The 16,404-nt window shown below is 40.7% G+C and overlaps 1 protein-coding gene across 6 annotated transcripts in view; it reads right to left on the reverse strand.

The window, feature by feature from the left end:
- APTX (aprataxin) overlaps nt 1-16,404 on the reverse strand; it is a 41,269-nt gene that overhangs the window by 8,480 nt on the left and 16,385 nt on the right. For 3 of the 6 annotated variants that reach the window (XM_049624837.1, XM_049624812.1, XM_049624816.1), the window contains 2 exons: nt 15,114-15,217; nt 12,543-14,345 (listed from right to left, as the gene is read on the reverse strand). In XM_049624837.1, the coding sequence (XP_049480794.1) occupies nt 14,191-14,345; nt 15,114-15,217 (259 nt within the window). In that variant the 3' untranslated portion in view covers nt 12,543-14,190. Of the gene's footprint in view, nt 1-12,542; nt 14,346-15,113; nt 15,218-16,404 lie in introns of those variants that run through there. The other 3 variants (XM_049624843.1, XM_049624854.1, XM_049624827.1) reach the window with 2 other exon arrangements.

Raw genomic sequence — 16,404 nt, forward strand, 5'->3', positions numbered from 1 at the left:
TATTAAGTAATGTAGAAACTAGTGCTGCAAGCCCTTATCTTTAGAGGAGGGACTAAAGATTATTTAGTTTTTCCTGAAATTCTTTTACATTAAAATGACTTGTTTTGTCAAGAACACTTTATTTGGTCTGAGGGTATATTTGGCACCTACCAAAATGAATCTAAAAACTATTCATTTCTGCATCATTCCTTATGTGAGCAAAAAAAAAAAAAACAAAAAAACAAAAACAAAAACAAAACAAATAAGAATTCCTATGAATAGATTGAACCAATTCTACCATTAAGTTTCCTTTGAAAACAATTCTTTGCCATAATCATCATAGTTATTTAGTGACCATCTACCCAGTGCTTTACCCTCATTATTTCATTTAATACTCTCAATCATCCCACAAGGAGTGCCTGGGAGGCTCAGTAGGTTAAGCATATGACTCTTAATTTCGGCTCAGGTCATGATCTCATGGTTTGTGAGTTCGAGACCGACATCAGGCTCTGTGCTGACAGTGCAGAGCCTGCTTAGGATTCTCTCTCTCCCTCTCTCACTGCCTCTCTCTCTCTCTCTCTCAAAAATAAATAAACATTTTTTTAAAATATTCTCAGTAATCCTTAAGGGTAGACAATATTACAGGTGACCTTATGAAGAGGACTAAGGAAAGTATAACATAACAAGGCCATCCAAGTTACTGCCTTCACCTCAGCCAGGTTTAGTCATTCTCAACTTGTCTGCTAACATGCCGTGACATAAATTCAAGGCTCAGTAATCAGTTTAAGGGAGATGTTATGTGTGGATGCAGAAGGGGGCACCTAGACGTAAGGAAAGAGTTCTAACTTCGGATTATCCAATCCCCCACTCCCTACCTTAGACTGGGTCATTACCACACTGAGCTGTAAATTCCTCAAGCAAAGTGAAACTAAAGCCATCTTCCCCGTGGCATTGCTGCCAAGGCTGGTGACTGGCACAAATGGAGCCTCAGTACTGTTTATCTAGTGCCTCTATTCCCAGCAGACCGTATTACCTAGTTCTTAGCAGGAGAGGGAAGAAATCTCATCTTGAAGGGACCAATTTCTATTTCTCATGGCAAACATAGCATGGCAATTCCTTTTGTCCCCAAAGACCTCCCTGTCCTCACTGCCCACCTCCATGCCTGGGCAGCCTAACGCTCTCTGTGCCCATCTTGCTCTTATGAATGAGTTCCCATCTCTTTCTCAAAAAGTAATGCCACTCTGGTGTCCCTGCCACCACCAGTAACTAAAAAACAAACTCTGCCTTTATAGAACACTGTGCTCAGCAGGTCAGTCAGGCTCCTGGAAATGCAAACTGGAGTTTCAAAAGGATGAAAAGATTCCTGGAGGATTTTGTGGTGTTTTGGAGAGTTCCTCTGGGCAGATCACACACTGTGACAAGTTCTTTCCAAATTGTAACAATTCAGTCACACCTTCTACAAAGAACTGATTTTTTCACAGTTACCATGGTGGTAGCTGCCCTTGCTCATTTTCCCCCAAATCTTGAAGTGACTTGGGATTATGATACTGATGCAAACGCATGGTTTTCTAAACACTGCTCCCATTCCAAGGTGCCTATGAACTAGCAAATAAGAACAGGCAGGAGGTGAGGGAACCCTACTGATGGCCACAATGGAGTTGGAAACAGTTTGGCACATCAGGCCCAGGGAAGGCATCCCACTCCCCACTCCCACTGTTGTCAGAGGAAGAAAAACCAGCTGGACGGGAAGTGGAGGCCTCACACTCTAGTCTAAGTTGCATGGCCTTCTGCTGGCAGTTTTACGTTTCTCCCTTGAAATTCTTCTCTTTAATCACAGATTCTCATTACAGGGAAGAAAACATTGGGAGGGAAGGAAGAAACAGACACTTCATATAAAAAATTTTCCCCATTAGATAATGCTTAAAAAGTCTTTAACTAGACATTCACAGGCAAAGAAATAAATGAATCTAGACACAGACTTTATACCTTTCACAAAAAATTAACTCAAAAAGATCACAGACCAAAATGTAAAATACGAAACTATAAAACTCCTAGAAGACTACATGAGATAAAATCCAGGTGACCCTGGGTTTAGTGATAACTTTACAATACCAAAAGCACAATCCATAAAAAATAATAATAATAATAATAAGTTGTAAAATAAATAAATAAATACATACATAGTACTTCATTAAAATTAAAATCCCTCAACCGGGACAAAATTTTTTCTTGTACAAACAAAGCTGAAATGCGAACTCCAATCTTGAAAAGATAATGTTGAGGTTTAAAATCATACTAAATATAAAAGACTAACATCAGATCCTTGTCCAGGCCATACTGTTTCATTGTTGTGGTGAAGGTAAGGAGAAAAGAGATGAGACTACCCTAACACAATTATTTATAAGAAAACAGGAAAGAAAAATATTTGTGAAACACACAAGGAACAAAACCTTATCCTAGGGAGGGATAACATGATATTTTCATTTTACCACCTTGAACATATGACTTCTCTGACAGACACGAGGAAACCTGATGGCTCAGGTGCTGAAATCAGATTAAACATTTCCTTGCTATCAACAGCCAAGGCCATCTCCGTAAGTCTCAGTCCAACCCAGCATTCAATTCACAGTCTTAAATATTTTCACTATTTTAAAAATTCTGATAAAAAGAGATGTCTTAATACTAATGTATATGAACCCGGTATTTGACTCAAAAAATATAGACAAAATAATAAAGACTAAAGAATTAGGGCAAAAACAAATTATAAAGACAGTCATGAAAGTAACAAATCCAAGAGTTACTTTTCTGAAAAGTGACACTTTAATTTTTTTTTTTAATGTTTATTTATTTTTGAGAGACAGAGTGTGAGCACGGCAGGGGCAGAGAGAGAAAGACACAGAATCTGAAGAGGCTCCAGGCTCTGAGCTGTCAGCACAGAGCCTGACACGAGGCTCGAACTCACAAGCCGTGAGATCATGACCTGAGCCGAAGTCAGACGCTTAACCGACTGAGCCACCCAGGCGCCCCTGAAAAGTGACACTTTATAATAAAGTGTCAAGAAACACATAATAAAGATACGAGAAATAAGAACAACAGAGACCAAAATTTCAAAAAAAAAAAAAAAAGAATATATAATCTTTGCTAACATCTATCAAAAACCATTGAAGAGATCCAATTTCTACCCAGGGGGAAAAAAACCTTCTCCAAATTCCCCTCCTATATTCTGTAGTTTTCTAGACCTCTCCAAAGTTCCCACTTCCCAAAGGCCTCAAAGTCTTCCCCAAATGTTCACCTCATGTATCTCTTTTCATCCTTCTCCTCCCTCCCTCTTTATCATGTAGGGTTGGTTATCATGTAGAAGTCAGATCTCCATCTCTCCCATTACTGGAATTCTCTACCACAAAGGATACCCTAGAACTAATCCAGCAAGCCAAACTCCTAACCATTCTCCTCCTGATTTTCAGGTCCCATTTGCTCCTCCTCTTCTCCTCATGCTTTACATCAGAAGTCTGGGTTCCAGGCCACAAAGCTCTCACACATGAACTAATATATAGAATTCACCCCCCCATCCCCATCCATCAAAAATATATCCTCACGTCCAAGCAACATTGAAAGAGTAGCCCTCAGGAACCAAGAGGGTCATCCCCAGAACTCAACGATGGTCCAAAATTGGAACTTAATATAGCATGCCACATCAACATAATACTCAAGATAAATTATGGGACCTAAATGGCTGCTGAAAGACATTTATAAATACAAATAGGAAGTTGCTAGGACAAGAATTTTGAACAAAATATAGTTGATATCTCTGTGAAAGAGACAGAGATTAAGGTTGGGGGCAGACAAATCTACTTTTCTAGATCTAGTAACAAGGAAATCGGATCCCAAACTTGAATTTACCTTCACTTGTGTCCTCCTCAGGCCCAACTGAATCTGTTATAGCCTGAAATTTGGCCTTGCAGGATGTCTTTCTGCCTCTAGAGGTCTGGAGAACTTATCTTATTAAAATTATTAGCCATTTTTTGTTTCATTGGCTATTAATATAAGTAACTGAACGTGGATTACATTCTGTGATCTATTTTTTAAAAAATAAAATCTAGGTTTTCTCACATTCACAAATACATATTCATTGTACCTGATTAGAAATCTGTGTAATAGGGGAGCCTGGGTGGCTCAGTCAGTTAAGTGTCTGACTACTGATTTCAGCTCAGGTCACAATCTCAGTCACAGACTCACAGTAGTGAGATTGAGCCTCTCTTTCTCTCTCTCTCTCTCTCTCTCTCTCTCTCTCAAAAAAAAAAAAAAAAAAAAAAAAAGAAAGAAAAAGAAATCTGTACAATATAACAAAATTTAAATTACCTACATTCTCACCATCCAAAAATGACTACTAATTAACATTTTAGTGTATTTTCTCCCAGCATGAATTTGGGAATATAAGCACTCTTGGTGTTTAATAAGGACATAAGTTTGTCACTGGAGTTATAACAATCATTTCTGTCTCAAACCATTCAATGGGACATCAGAGGCTACTAGATTAAAGAGTTTTAACAGAGTCTCAAGGCAAGAGATTAAACATTTGTCTACCCAAAGCACCAAGGGCATTAGATGCCCTTCCATGGTATTCACAGAGTGAATTTCTGTGTGTGGTTTGGAAAAAAAGCCCTACCAGATGGTTCAAAATAATTAGGGCCTATGTGACTTACACATCTCCACATACACACATGGACACACATACCAGTTGAGGAACTTTGCCCTAGGAATTCATCGATGACTGATTTGTTTGAAAATGTATGGAGAGGGTCCATAGCTTTCACCAAATTCCCTGAACCCGTGACTACTTCAAAATGTCAGGAGTCCTAGTTTTAGAATTCTTTCCAGCTCTAATATTCTGACACTGTTTCAGGCTGGGGCATTTTTCTGCCTGCTTAGATGACAAAACTCTTAGAAAAGCTGGAGGATATAAATGAAGCTGAGCTCTTATATCAGAAGGAGATTTTGCGGGAAGCTAACCCATGGAAAATGCACACATACCCCTTTACCTTCCCTGTATATCATTTGTCTCACTTTGACAGTGCTTCTTCTAATATCAAAACACCAGAGACTTAACAACAATTACGTCAATGTAAAAATAACCCCACTTTTCAAGGATATGCCCAGAAGTGTCTGCTCCCAGCACTACTGCTCCCAGTTATACTTTGTGATGAGAATAAGAGTTACTAATCCTGGGGTCAAATTAAGAAATGGGAGGAAATAAGCTATCATATTTTCAAGGCCTACCATGCATTTGACATGCCTTAAAACCTTCATCTGATAAATTCCAGAATCAGGCCTCAGCCGTGGCTCTAGTTAATGTTAGAGTCTAACCTCCAAGCCAAACCTTCTCCCCTTATCATCAATCATGCATGTTTTACATTCTTACCAACACCTTGGTTGTCTCTCAAACTTCTATCTTAATTAGGAGATCAGTTAAACACACACCAGCCTTATTAAAAAAAAAAAAAAAACTTACATATTTTACTTTGAAGCATTGATTCTGAAACATAAAAGAATTTTGTAAAACCATTTTGAATTATAAAGCAGATTAAGAATTTATTGTTCAAATACTGCCATCTGGTGGCCAAAGATAGTAACCCAAAAAACAGATTTCTCCTAGAAAAGATACGGAAAACCCCAATAGCCCTGATCACCTGGTTTGTTAGCAAAGATTGAAATCTGGAACGTTACATAGGAAAATATTATCTGGAACATTATATGAGAAAATCTTAACATGTTTATGTTCCACTAATTCTGATCCATAAGAGATACGCTGTCCATAAACAATGGCAACAGGATGTTTATCAAAATGTTTCTGAAAGTCAAAGATACAGCCTCACAACACATTTGACAGTTAAATTAGCTGTAACAGAAAGAGTTCTGTTTTCTTTTTTGCTTTCAAAGCATGACATGAGGTTTCATTCACTCAACAAAATTTTATTGGGATATCGTTATGTTCTACGTTCACTGAATTTCATTGGTACTTGATGGAACATCAGTAACATGTTATAGAGAACATCATGGCCTGGTGAAGAATAACATTCCCACCCTATACGATTGGGCATTTGTGCCGTACCTGGGCCTCTGCTTCAGGGGTGAGTGTGGGCTAAAAGCTCCCGCCTGCAGGGGCCACCTTCTTGTCATTCACATTAAGGGGACATATAGTCTATCAGTTTCTCAGGTAGGTAATTCAGATAGGTGTGCCTACTGGGGACTCTCCAAAACCTTGGGTCTCCTACCTAATGCCTGACCAGCCAGATGGATCACATTTTAGTATTTGACCTACTTCCTACCCTTGCTCTGTCATGAACATTTTCCCTTTTCTGGGTTCTTGAAAGCAAAAATAAGTTTCTGTTCCCTAGTCACTGGGCAATTCTCTAGGTACTTAGTAACCTAGAGAATATTTATGATAATGGAAATGCTGTCCATAGTGGATAAGAATCCAGCTGCTCAACTGGCTTTTTAAGCACCCCTGAAAGCCTCCTTCTCTGCCCTGGCCCTAGGCTCCTATCTCCAGAATGCAGCCAATGAAAGAGCAGCAAAGGCTGATGGTCTGCTGGTGAACCAGGACATAGAGATGCCCAAGGACCCTGGCAACTCCAACCAGCATTGTAAGAGTACACCCTATAGTTTCTGGAGAAATTTCTGCAAAAGGTCCTTTGCCAGTAGCTAGTCATTAAATTTGAAAATATGATATAGTTTTTCTTCCAATCAAAGCAAACAATACAGGACAATAGTGGGGGCAGTGGATTGTGTCAACTTTTCAACTTGGAGCTGCCAGAAGTCCAGAACTGTTTGCCTCCTTTTCAGTCTTAGATTCCATGGCAACAGTGCAGAACCAAAGAGCTACCAGCACATGGGGATGATGTGTGCAGTCCACATGAGTGGTAAACAACTATTGTTTTTGCAAACTGCTTCTCCCTTGTCCATGAAATTCTAGTGGGGCCAACAGTCTTGTGGCCCTCCACCCCTCACCTCAAGATAGTCCTGTTACTTGAGATGGCCAGAGTATGCCACCCACCTAAGAGACACAGTAATTAGTCTAGAGATTAGTATGTGACCTAAGCAAAGAAGTCAGGGTCCTTTCTGTGCTTTGGCAGAAATGTGGAGGGGTAAGGGATGGAGAGGATTGAGCTCTCTCACTCTGAGGCCCACAACTGTTCTTACTGCTCCCTAGACAGTCAACCCAAAAAAGCAGAACTAAGAAATGAAAAGGGAGCCTAATGATGTCATTTAAACCCCTAGAGATTCAGCCATGCTCTTTGCCTCCCTGATAGGTCCAGAACCAGCACAAAGTGGGACAAATGAAGACTTCTTTAAAAACTTACTTTATAGATTAAGGCAGGAGTGCAAAGAATTTCTTGTGCTTTAGAAAGCTTATTGGCTAATTTCAGTCTTAGAAAAAAAAGAAAAAAGACCCAGAGGACAGAGCAATGGGAGCTAACAGGCTGAAAGCTGAGGACTTGTATCTTACAGGGAGGGACTTTAAGTATAATCTAATCCAAGGCCCTGGTTTTAAATATGAGAAACCAAGGGGCACCTGGGTTGTTCAGACGGTTAAGCATGACTTGTGATCTCAACTCAGGTCTTGATCTCAGGGTTGTGAGTTGAAGCCCCGCATTGAGCTCCATGATGGGCATGAAGCCTACTTAAAATACATACATATATACATACATACATACATACATACATACATATGAGAAGTTGGAAGGTTCGAAGTGCAAAAGAGCTTGCTTGAGAGAATATTCACTGAGGGTTCACAGATCAGATGGGTTTAGTTTGGGAGAGGTGTTGCGACCGGCGCAACAAACACCGAGATCAGGGTCCTGAGGGTAGGGGAATGTAAGAAAAAAAAAGAGAAGAGAAGCCAGTTTGGGAACAGGAGGGCCCCTGGGCTGATGGCCCAAGTGACGGCTTTATTGTTGCTGTACACAATCTTTTATATCAAGACTCTTATGGATCAGGTCATTCTAAGAATAAACAGGTTTCACATGATCGCTGCCAGCCAAAACATTTAATTCTGTGTACCTTATGAACTTTCTAAACGGTCACAACAAGACCTTGTTGATAGATTGCTAGCAAAACACAGTTCCCCTGTTTGTTTCTCTTTGACCCAGGGTAGAAAAGGGGGGTAACATTACTGCCAACACCCACAGACCACAGGCTTCAGGAATTAGCTTTCTCAGCCTTGACAAGGCTTTCGTATCCCTTTGCAAGTGGGGGAATGAAAGGGGGAACCACCGGGTTGGCTGAGTCAACAGGGAGCCATTGCTCGACCCGGTCTCAGCCTGGCACCGGGGTCCGGCCTCCCAGAGAGGAGACTAGGACTGAATGCTGGACCATCCCACTACCAGGTCCTTTCCACGTTCATGCTTGTTTAATCCTCAGTCAACATGAGAGGTACATATTTTAGTTCCATTTCACAGATGGTGAAATTGATGCCAGAGAGGTTAAATGACTAACCCAGTGCCACACAGCCAACATAGAACAGAGCTGAGCCTCGAATACAAGCTTAAGGTGATTTTTTTTTTCTACTCTGCATTTACATGAAAAAAATATTATGAGGCAGGACAGAAGTGAGTGGGACTTAGGAGAGTAGCTGATCCTTATTCTCAAATAAGATATCAGTGTCTATGCTGCCTGGCTGGCTCAGTCAGTACAGCATGCAACTCTTGATCTTGGGGTCGTGAGTTCAAGCCCCACATTGGGGGCAGAGTTTACTTAAAAAAAAAAAAAAAAAAATCTCAGTGTCTGAGAGGATCCGGGAACAAAGAGATGAGTGCAATAAAGGCCAAGATCTGGTTTAAATTGTTAAATGAGCCCCTTAAATCTCCAAGTCCCAGCTGCCTTCTAAAAATTGAGGAAGTTGAAATAGATGGTCTCAAAATAAATTTGCAAAATGGAACAGGCAAAAAGAGTTGAACAGTGAGTGGCCCAGAATCCTAGAGGTCTAAACTCCTTTCCCACTGCCCCACATCCTGGCCACTCCCTTCCCTAAAGTTTGGGTAGACAGCGGCTGCTGACAAAGGAACACTCAGGCACTTGAGTGTATCTCTGATTTGATGAGTCATTCAACAATGGCCTAAATAATGCTAATAACACATGAGAACACTAATCATTAGTAGACTCTAAAACTCAAAACCCATTCCTTTATGGTAGAGTTTGTTTGTTAAAAATTTTTAAAAAGAAAGGAAGAAGAAAAGACAAAGTTAAGAAATTAAGATATTAAGAGTAGATTACTCCCGTTCAGAGATTCTAATGGAATTTGAGAGCCCTTTTCCCCAGCTCTGACTTAAGATTTGTCATAAACTATTTAAGGTCTACTCTTCATGTTCTCATATAAAGCATTCACTTGTTCAGTTTCAGGTTTCCAGTTCAGCTCTGTCATCATATCTACCTTCTCTTTAAGCAACAAAGGAACTCCATTTTAAATCTGGTTTCTTGGCTAGAGTTGAAGTAACCATATTCAACCATTTTATTTTAATAAAACAGCTGCCTTGTCTAGGTATGACGGGGCTAAGGTAAGAGGATAGTCCCTAATGGAGGAAATACAACTTAGAGTCACAAATGTGAGTCATGTGCATTTGTCCTATTTTTTCATGCCACTATTCCCTGTTCCTTGAGAAGACTCCACCCAACTACAACACAGTAATAAGTCTGGGATAAATAGGCAAAGTAAGACCATTTTTTCTAGTGATCATGTAACAATAGCCCACTTGGGAGAGGGGGTGGCATGGGACCTATATACCTCAATATTTCATGTCCTTTTTCTGACTCCTCATTTTCTCATTTGTTCTTCTAAAACTTCTGTTGTTCAAGGTCACAGGGTAGCCTGGCTAAACAAAGAATGTAAAGGTGGTCACCTCACTCTTCAACATTTCCCTCATTATATCTCACATGTATCACATATATCATCATATATCACATACACTGTGATATAGTCTCTCCTTGGTTGCAGTTTCTTACCATTCTCATTGTGATTTTAATATCAACATGCTAAACTATATAACATTGTTGATTAGGTAGAAAATTAACTGTTTTGGCAATACCTATTTTTAAAAAGTTCACTGGGCACCTTATCTGAAGTTCAGTTAAATGTTCTGCAATTCCCAAGTACATTGGCTGAGGCCTCATCGAAATCTCTGCCTTAGTCAGAGATTACTTACTGAATCCAGCACAGTTTGTACTGTTAACATACTGTACCCAAGAGATACTGCCATTCCCACTATCCTGGATACATTCATGACATAGCTGATCTATTTATGCAGATGACTGGTTTTAGTAATGTAGATTCACTGCCTTTTAGATAGCTCATGATAAGTCGGCCAGTCAGGGTTCCTGAACCCCTCAGACCTGCTGAAGATTTCTCCATTTCCCAAGATTCCTGCCTGAATGTGGTGGCTAAACTAGAGCGAGCAGCTCCTGGGCCTGAATTCCATCTCTAGTCAGAAGACCCCAGGATGTGCATGCACCAAAGGGCTGAGGAAGGAGCAATGACACCAAAGGAGAGCATCTCAGGGATATCCTGGAGATAAGGTCTCTCCCCCTAGTCCTCCCAGACACCTCCATAGGAGGGGATCCCAGATACTTCCTAAGCTCCCATGCAAAGTGGTGACTTTTTCCTTCAGAGCAGAGGTTAAGTTGGGGTTCACAGACCCCTTAGGGAGTCCATGGAAGCACTTTAAGTGTACATAAAATGTGTACACATTATTCTGGGGAGTGAGCTTCATGGCCTTCATCATATTTTTTTTTTTTTAATCTAGTCTATGGAAGAATCTTCAGAGCTCTGTGGAGATCTCCAAGTTGTAGCTACTGGGACAGAGAGAGGCAGTTAGGCCAATTCTGACAGAGATCAATGCTGAATCTCTGACATCCAGCCATATCCAGTGTATGTGACTGATTACCAGATGCCAGACTCCAGGAAGCATCCCTGAACCTGCAAGGACTCTTAGTGGACCATCTCAAGTATGGTCCGGTCCTGGAAAGGACCATTTGTACCTGGATATCTCAGACAGACCCAGAAGAGGAAAAATATATAGGCTCTGAGCCTAAGGTTAGCTGAGTTCATCACAGGTCCCAGACCAAGCCTTTGTGACTGATGTCTGAGCAGGAAGGGATGGGAGCCATTGAAAAGAAACAGTTGGGGTGCATAGGTGGCTTAGTTGGTTAAGCACCCAACTCTTGATTTTGGGTCAGGTCATGATCTCATGATTGGGTCTCATGATCTCATGCATGGGCTTCTCTCTCTCCTTCTCTCTCTGCCCTTCCCCCCTCATGTGAGCACATGATCTTTCCCTCTCTCTCTCAAAATAAATAAATATTTTAAAAAAGAAAAAAGAAAAGGAAGTCATCAGCACCAGGCCTGGTCCCAAAAAGCTTGGAGCCAGGGGCGCCTGAGTGGCTTGATTTCACTTCAGGTCATGAACTCAGGTTCATGAGTTTGAGCCTCAAATCGAGCTCCACACTGTCAGTGCAGCCCTGCTTGGGATTCTTTCTCTCTCCCTCTCCCCCTATACCTGCCCTGCTCTCTCTCTAAATAAATTTTAAAAATTAAAAAAAAAAAAAAAAACAAAAACAAAACATGGGGCCAGGGGGCCTCCCCCAAATCCTGCAGAAACAAAGGGCTGGTCCCTATAAGTAGTCATTCTCCCTTATCTAATGCCCAAAGTCTCCCTGGGTCCTGAAATAAAATTGACCATGCAGAGGGAAGGAAGGCCTGCAACTAGCCCAGAAAACCAACCAGGAAACTGTGTGTGTATCCTGGCAGGGGACAGTCTAATCTGGAACTTTCAGAAATGCAAAGTGCTTTGAAGCCCAGACTTCATTTATATTGTGGTTCTCAGACTTTAGTATGAAAACGGTCATCCTGAATGTTTTATAATACAGATTCCTAGGCCCAAAGGATTGTGATTCAGTGGTTTTGAGATAAAGCCCAAGTGTTTACATGTTGTAGAAGGACACTAGCAATTCTGATCTCAGGTATCCATGGAGTGTACCTTTAGAAACAGTTTCTAGGGGCTTTAAGGCATCAGATGTGGAAAAGGGGCTTTAGAGGAACTGACTGTCCTCAGAGAAATCAATGATAAAATGCCACGAAGAGCTTTTGGTCAGCACAGACCCAATGCCCCTATGAGTCTATGGCCCCTACTGGTTAGTAATACATTTATATTCTTCAACTAATAGGGAAAATGAGTTTGATGCCCCAGAACCAAAACCAACTTTGAAGCCCAGGGTCCTTTACAGATTATTAAATTCTTCCCCTTTATTTATTTATTTTTTTATTTATTTTTTTTTTTAAACATTTTTTATTTATTTTTGGGACAGAGAGAGACAGAGCATGAACGGGGGAGGGGCAGAGAGAGAGGGAGACACAGAATCGGAAACAGGCTCCAGGCTCCGAGCCAACAGCCCAGAGCCTGACGCGGGGCTCGAACTCACGGACCGCAAGATCGTGACCTGGCTGAAGTCGGACGCTCAACCGACTGCGCCACCCAGGCGCCCCAAATTCTTCCCCTTTAAAGGGTCATAACAAGAATACCTACCCCCACAGAATTACATACAGTGAGAAATGGGATAATCTGAAAAAAGTATTAGAATAATGCCTAGATGCACAGGAGTTGAACAAATGTTAGCTGCTATAATCATTAATTACTACTATTTAGGACTATATGACTATACCCATGCTCAACCAAAAAACCACTGTAGCATTCTGTTTGTTTATGAAAGATTGAGGTCAGATACGGTCTCCACAAATTGGTTTTCTCCAGAGAGAAGTTATTATTAAGGGTATTCTTTTATTTTTTTAACAAACTCAAGAGCAAAAAGAGCCACATCCTCAAATGGATCACCAATGCAATCAAAAGCAACATTTTAGATTTCCTTTTACCTTTAGTTCTGACATTATCCAAAAACAGATTTGCTCCAACAGTGACATCCAAATTTGTTCTGAGTAAAAAATGAAGCTATGGGGTTCTATGCAACTTTTCAGTTAACGATGATCTCTACATGCATCAGAACGGAGTTTGTGACTATTACCTGAACTCCCAATAATTTTCAACTACCTAAGAGAGCTGCCCCAAACAAATAACTTTATTTTCAGACAAAAGATCCAAGCAGGCCAGCAAGAAGGCTTGACAGCTGAACCCTGATGAACAAACATTTGGCCGAGTATTTCCTCATCAGCCAGGAACCCCTGATATTAGGGGAAAAAACCCATCTCTCCACCCCCTCACCAAGCCTATTTGCTCAGAGTGAATAAGTACTGGTGAGACACTTTCTGAGAAGGAAGCATGGATGGTTTTGGATAGAAAGGAATGAAAGGAACAGAAGAAACTAATTTCTCCATGAAGAAAGGAAAGAGTCAGAGAAAGACAAATATCATAGGACTTCACTCATATGAGGACTTTAAGACACAGATGAACATAAGGGAAAGAAAGCAAAAATAACATAAAAACAGGGAGGGGAACAAAACATAAGAGACTCTTAAATATGGAGAACAGAGGGTTACTGGAGGAGTTGTGGGAGGGAGGATGAGCTAAACGTGTAAGGGGCACTAAGGGGCACTACTCCTGAAATCATTGTTGCACTATATGCTAACTAATTTGGATGAAAATTTAAAAAAAAAAAAGAAAAAACCCTGAAGATTTAAAACCAAATAAATAAGCAAATAAATAAGTAAATTAAATTAAGTTAAAAAAGAAAGGAAAGAGAAAGAATATTACAGAACAGATTAAGATCAGAGAACAAGACCAATTAGTACCTTTAAGCTAAATACCAGACCTCTCGAGCTTCTCTTCCTCTGGGGAGGAAGGATTAAATGTACAGAACAGAAATATATAGCCTGCTCTCTGATTCCATATCTTGCATTAGGTCAGTGTGAACATGGCTTTGCTCCCCGTGAGTCAGACCTGACATGGATCCTGGAGATCAGGGCTCAGGCCTGTCCCAGCCACCATCACCAGAGAACACATCCAAAACAACCCCAAATTCCTAATTCTTGAACTATTTCAGGTCATCCCATATTGGAGCCACTCAGGAACAGAAGAAGCTTTGTTTGGGCGGGGGAAGCTGCATGTTTTAATTCAAGAAATAAAAGTTCACAAGCAATCCAGAACAGGTGTCAGAAATTTGCTCTAAACAATCAGCCACACCTGCTGCAAAAGTTCAGGCTCCACAGAATCACTTTGGCCAGTGTCTCCTGAGATGCTCTTTCAGCTGAGGAATGGAAGGCAGCAGCTGCTGGCACTCGTGACAACGGAGGGGCAGCTTCAAGAGCTCAGGCATCCCATCTCGGACACTCACTCTGCCAGCGGTCTGTACCATCTCTATCACAGCTGCAGGCAAAGGAAAAAAGTTCAGAGCCCAGCTACTCTAGAAATCCAATACAAGATACCCCCCCAGAAAAGAAACTCTGACTCCACATAAAAATATGCCAGGTATCCTAAAGCTAGTAAACTTGAGGTTAAACTCACTGCTGGGAATCAGATTCTAAATCTGAGCAATCTGTTTTTGAGGTAATTACATTCCTTCAGGACACACTGTAAGGAATCCATATTATTACATCAAAAGCTTGTATCATAGTGCTTTACCCTTGGTTAGCCCTTGGTCAGTGGTAGCTGCCATCATTAACATCCCAGCATACTGAAGTTCCACAGTACATACCCTGGGAAATGCTTCCTTCTATATATACACAGCCTTCCCCTGTTAATCAACCACTCCTCACATGAGGCAGCCCCCAAGCCCCTACCCAGCTGATGGCAGAAGAGACAACTGTTAAGAGCTTTCATGTCTATGAACTCCAATAATTCTCAGGACAACCTTTAAGGCCCCTGTTGTTAGAACAAAACGTACCTTTCTGACTCTGACATAACAGCTTTCTAGATCTCTACCCTCTAACCCCACCAAGAAGGCTGCTCACAGCAAAGTGGCAATCCTACTGAACCCAAATAATCCAGTTTATTTTAATGGGTGAATCTTTATAGGGAACACAAAGCTGTACATGGGCTTTCGAGGCCAGGTTATTATCTAGGAAAACAACTAAAGCAAATATAAGAACAGGTGAGAAAATGAAACAAACGTGAAAACTAAACAACACTGTTTACCTTGCGATTCTATGAAGTATTCTGTATTGAAAGAATTCCAATGTTTTTTGTTTTTGAGGCAAGGAGAATCAAAATCCTGGCTGATCACATGAAGATGTACATGGCTAGGTGAGAGGGGGGAAAAAAAAAGACCATTAAATCCATTAAAAACTATGGCTTAATCAAAATGACAAACAGTAAAAGTACAGGTATATAAAATATTGCTAGTGTTTCCATTTAATCCAATTCATTCACCCATTCACTGAAGAATATGTAATGCTTGTTAAAGGGCCAAGGATTATTCTAGCACTGGGAATTTATCAGTGAACAAAATGAGAAAGGCCTCTGCCCTTACAGAAATTATATTCTAATAATGAAGACAAATAAAAAATAAGTAAACACATAAACAAGGAAAATTCAAACCATTAACACTAAGAAAAAAATAAGCCAGGGAAATGGGACACAGAGTGCTCAGGGAGTAGAGGTTACCGCTTCATCTAGCCAAGAGTGTTCAGGGAAGGCCCCTCCCAGGCAGTGATTTGGTCTGAGAAAGCAATTAGGCAAGCAAAGATCTGGGGAAAGAGTGTTTCAGGGAGTGGGGAGGCCAAGTGCAGAGGCCCTGAGATGAGAAAGAACTTCGTGCAACTGAGGAACAGAAAGGTGATAAATACATCTGGAATGGCTGGAGCCAGGGAGGTAGGGGCCAGAACATAAAGAGTCTTATAGGTTGACAAGGGGTCTGCACTGTATTCTGCTTACATGGTCTCTGATTTGCACTTTTAAAAGATCACTCTGGCTGGCCTGCAGAGAAGGAACTATAAAGAGGATAACGATGGATACAGAGACAAGTTAGCAAGCTACTGCAGAAGTCGAAGCTAGAAATAAACACACCTTAGATTAGAGCTGTAGTATTAGGAATACATTTTGCACTCGAACCAGTAGGACTCCCTAATGTGGAAGGATTGGATATGGTTTGGGGGAGGTGCCACTTACAGAGATGGGAAAGCTTAAAAGAAAAGCAGGTTTGAGGAAGAAAATCAAGAGTTCTCTTTTGGACTTATTAAACCAAGTAAGATGCCTTTTTGTATAGCTTTGACTCTTAGAATCAGTAATATTCCTATCCCCGCAATAAATAATCAAAACCAACCAATACATGCAGGAATTCAAAATGGAATATAGGCAGTAACAAACCTAACAGTATTACAAACAAATAAGGGAACCACACTGAAGGGGGTCAGGAAAAAAATAACTTGCCAAGTGAACTTTGAACAACAGTAGTTTGGATACCGTAAAGATAAAAAAAAGCTGTATA

Source organism: Panthera uncia, chromosome D4 (assembly GCF_023721935.1).
Source record: "Panthera uncia isolate 11264 chromosome D4, Puncia_PCG_1.0, whole genome shotgun sequence".
NCBI classification, from domain to species: Eukaryota; Metazoa; Chordata; class Mammalia; order Carnivora; family Felidae; genus Panthera; species Panthera uncia.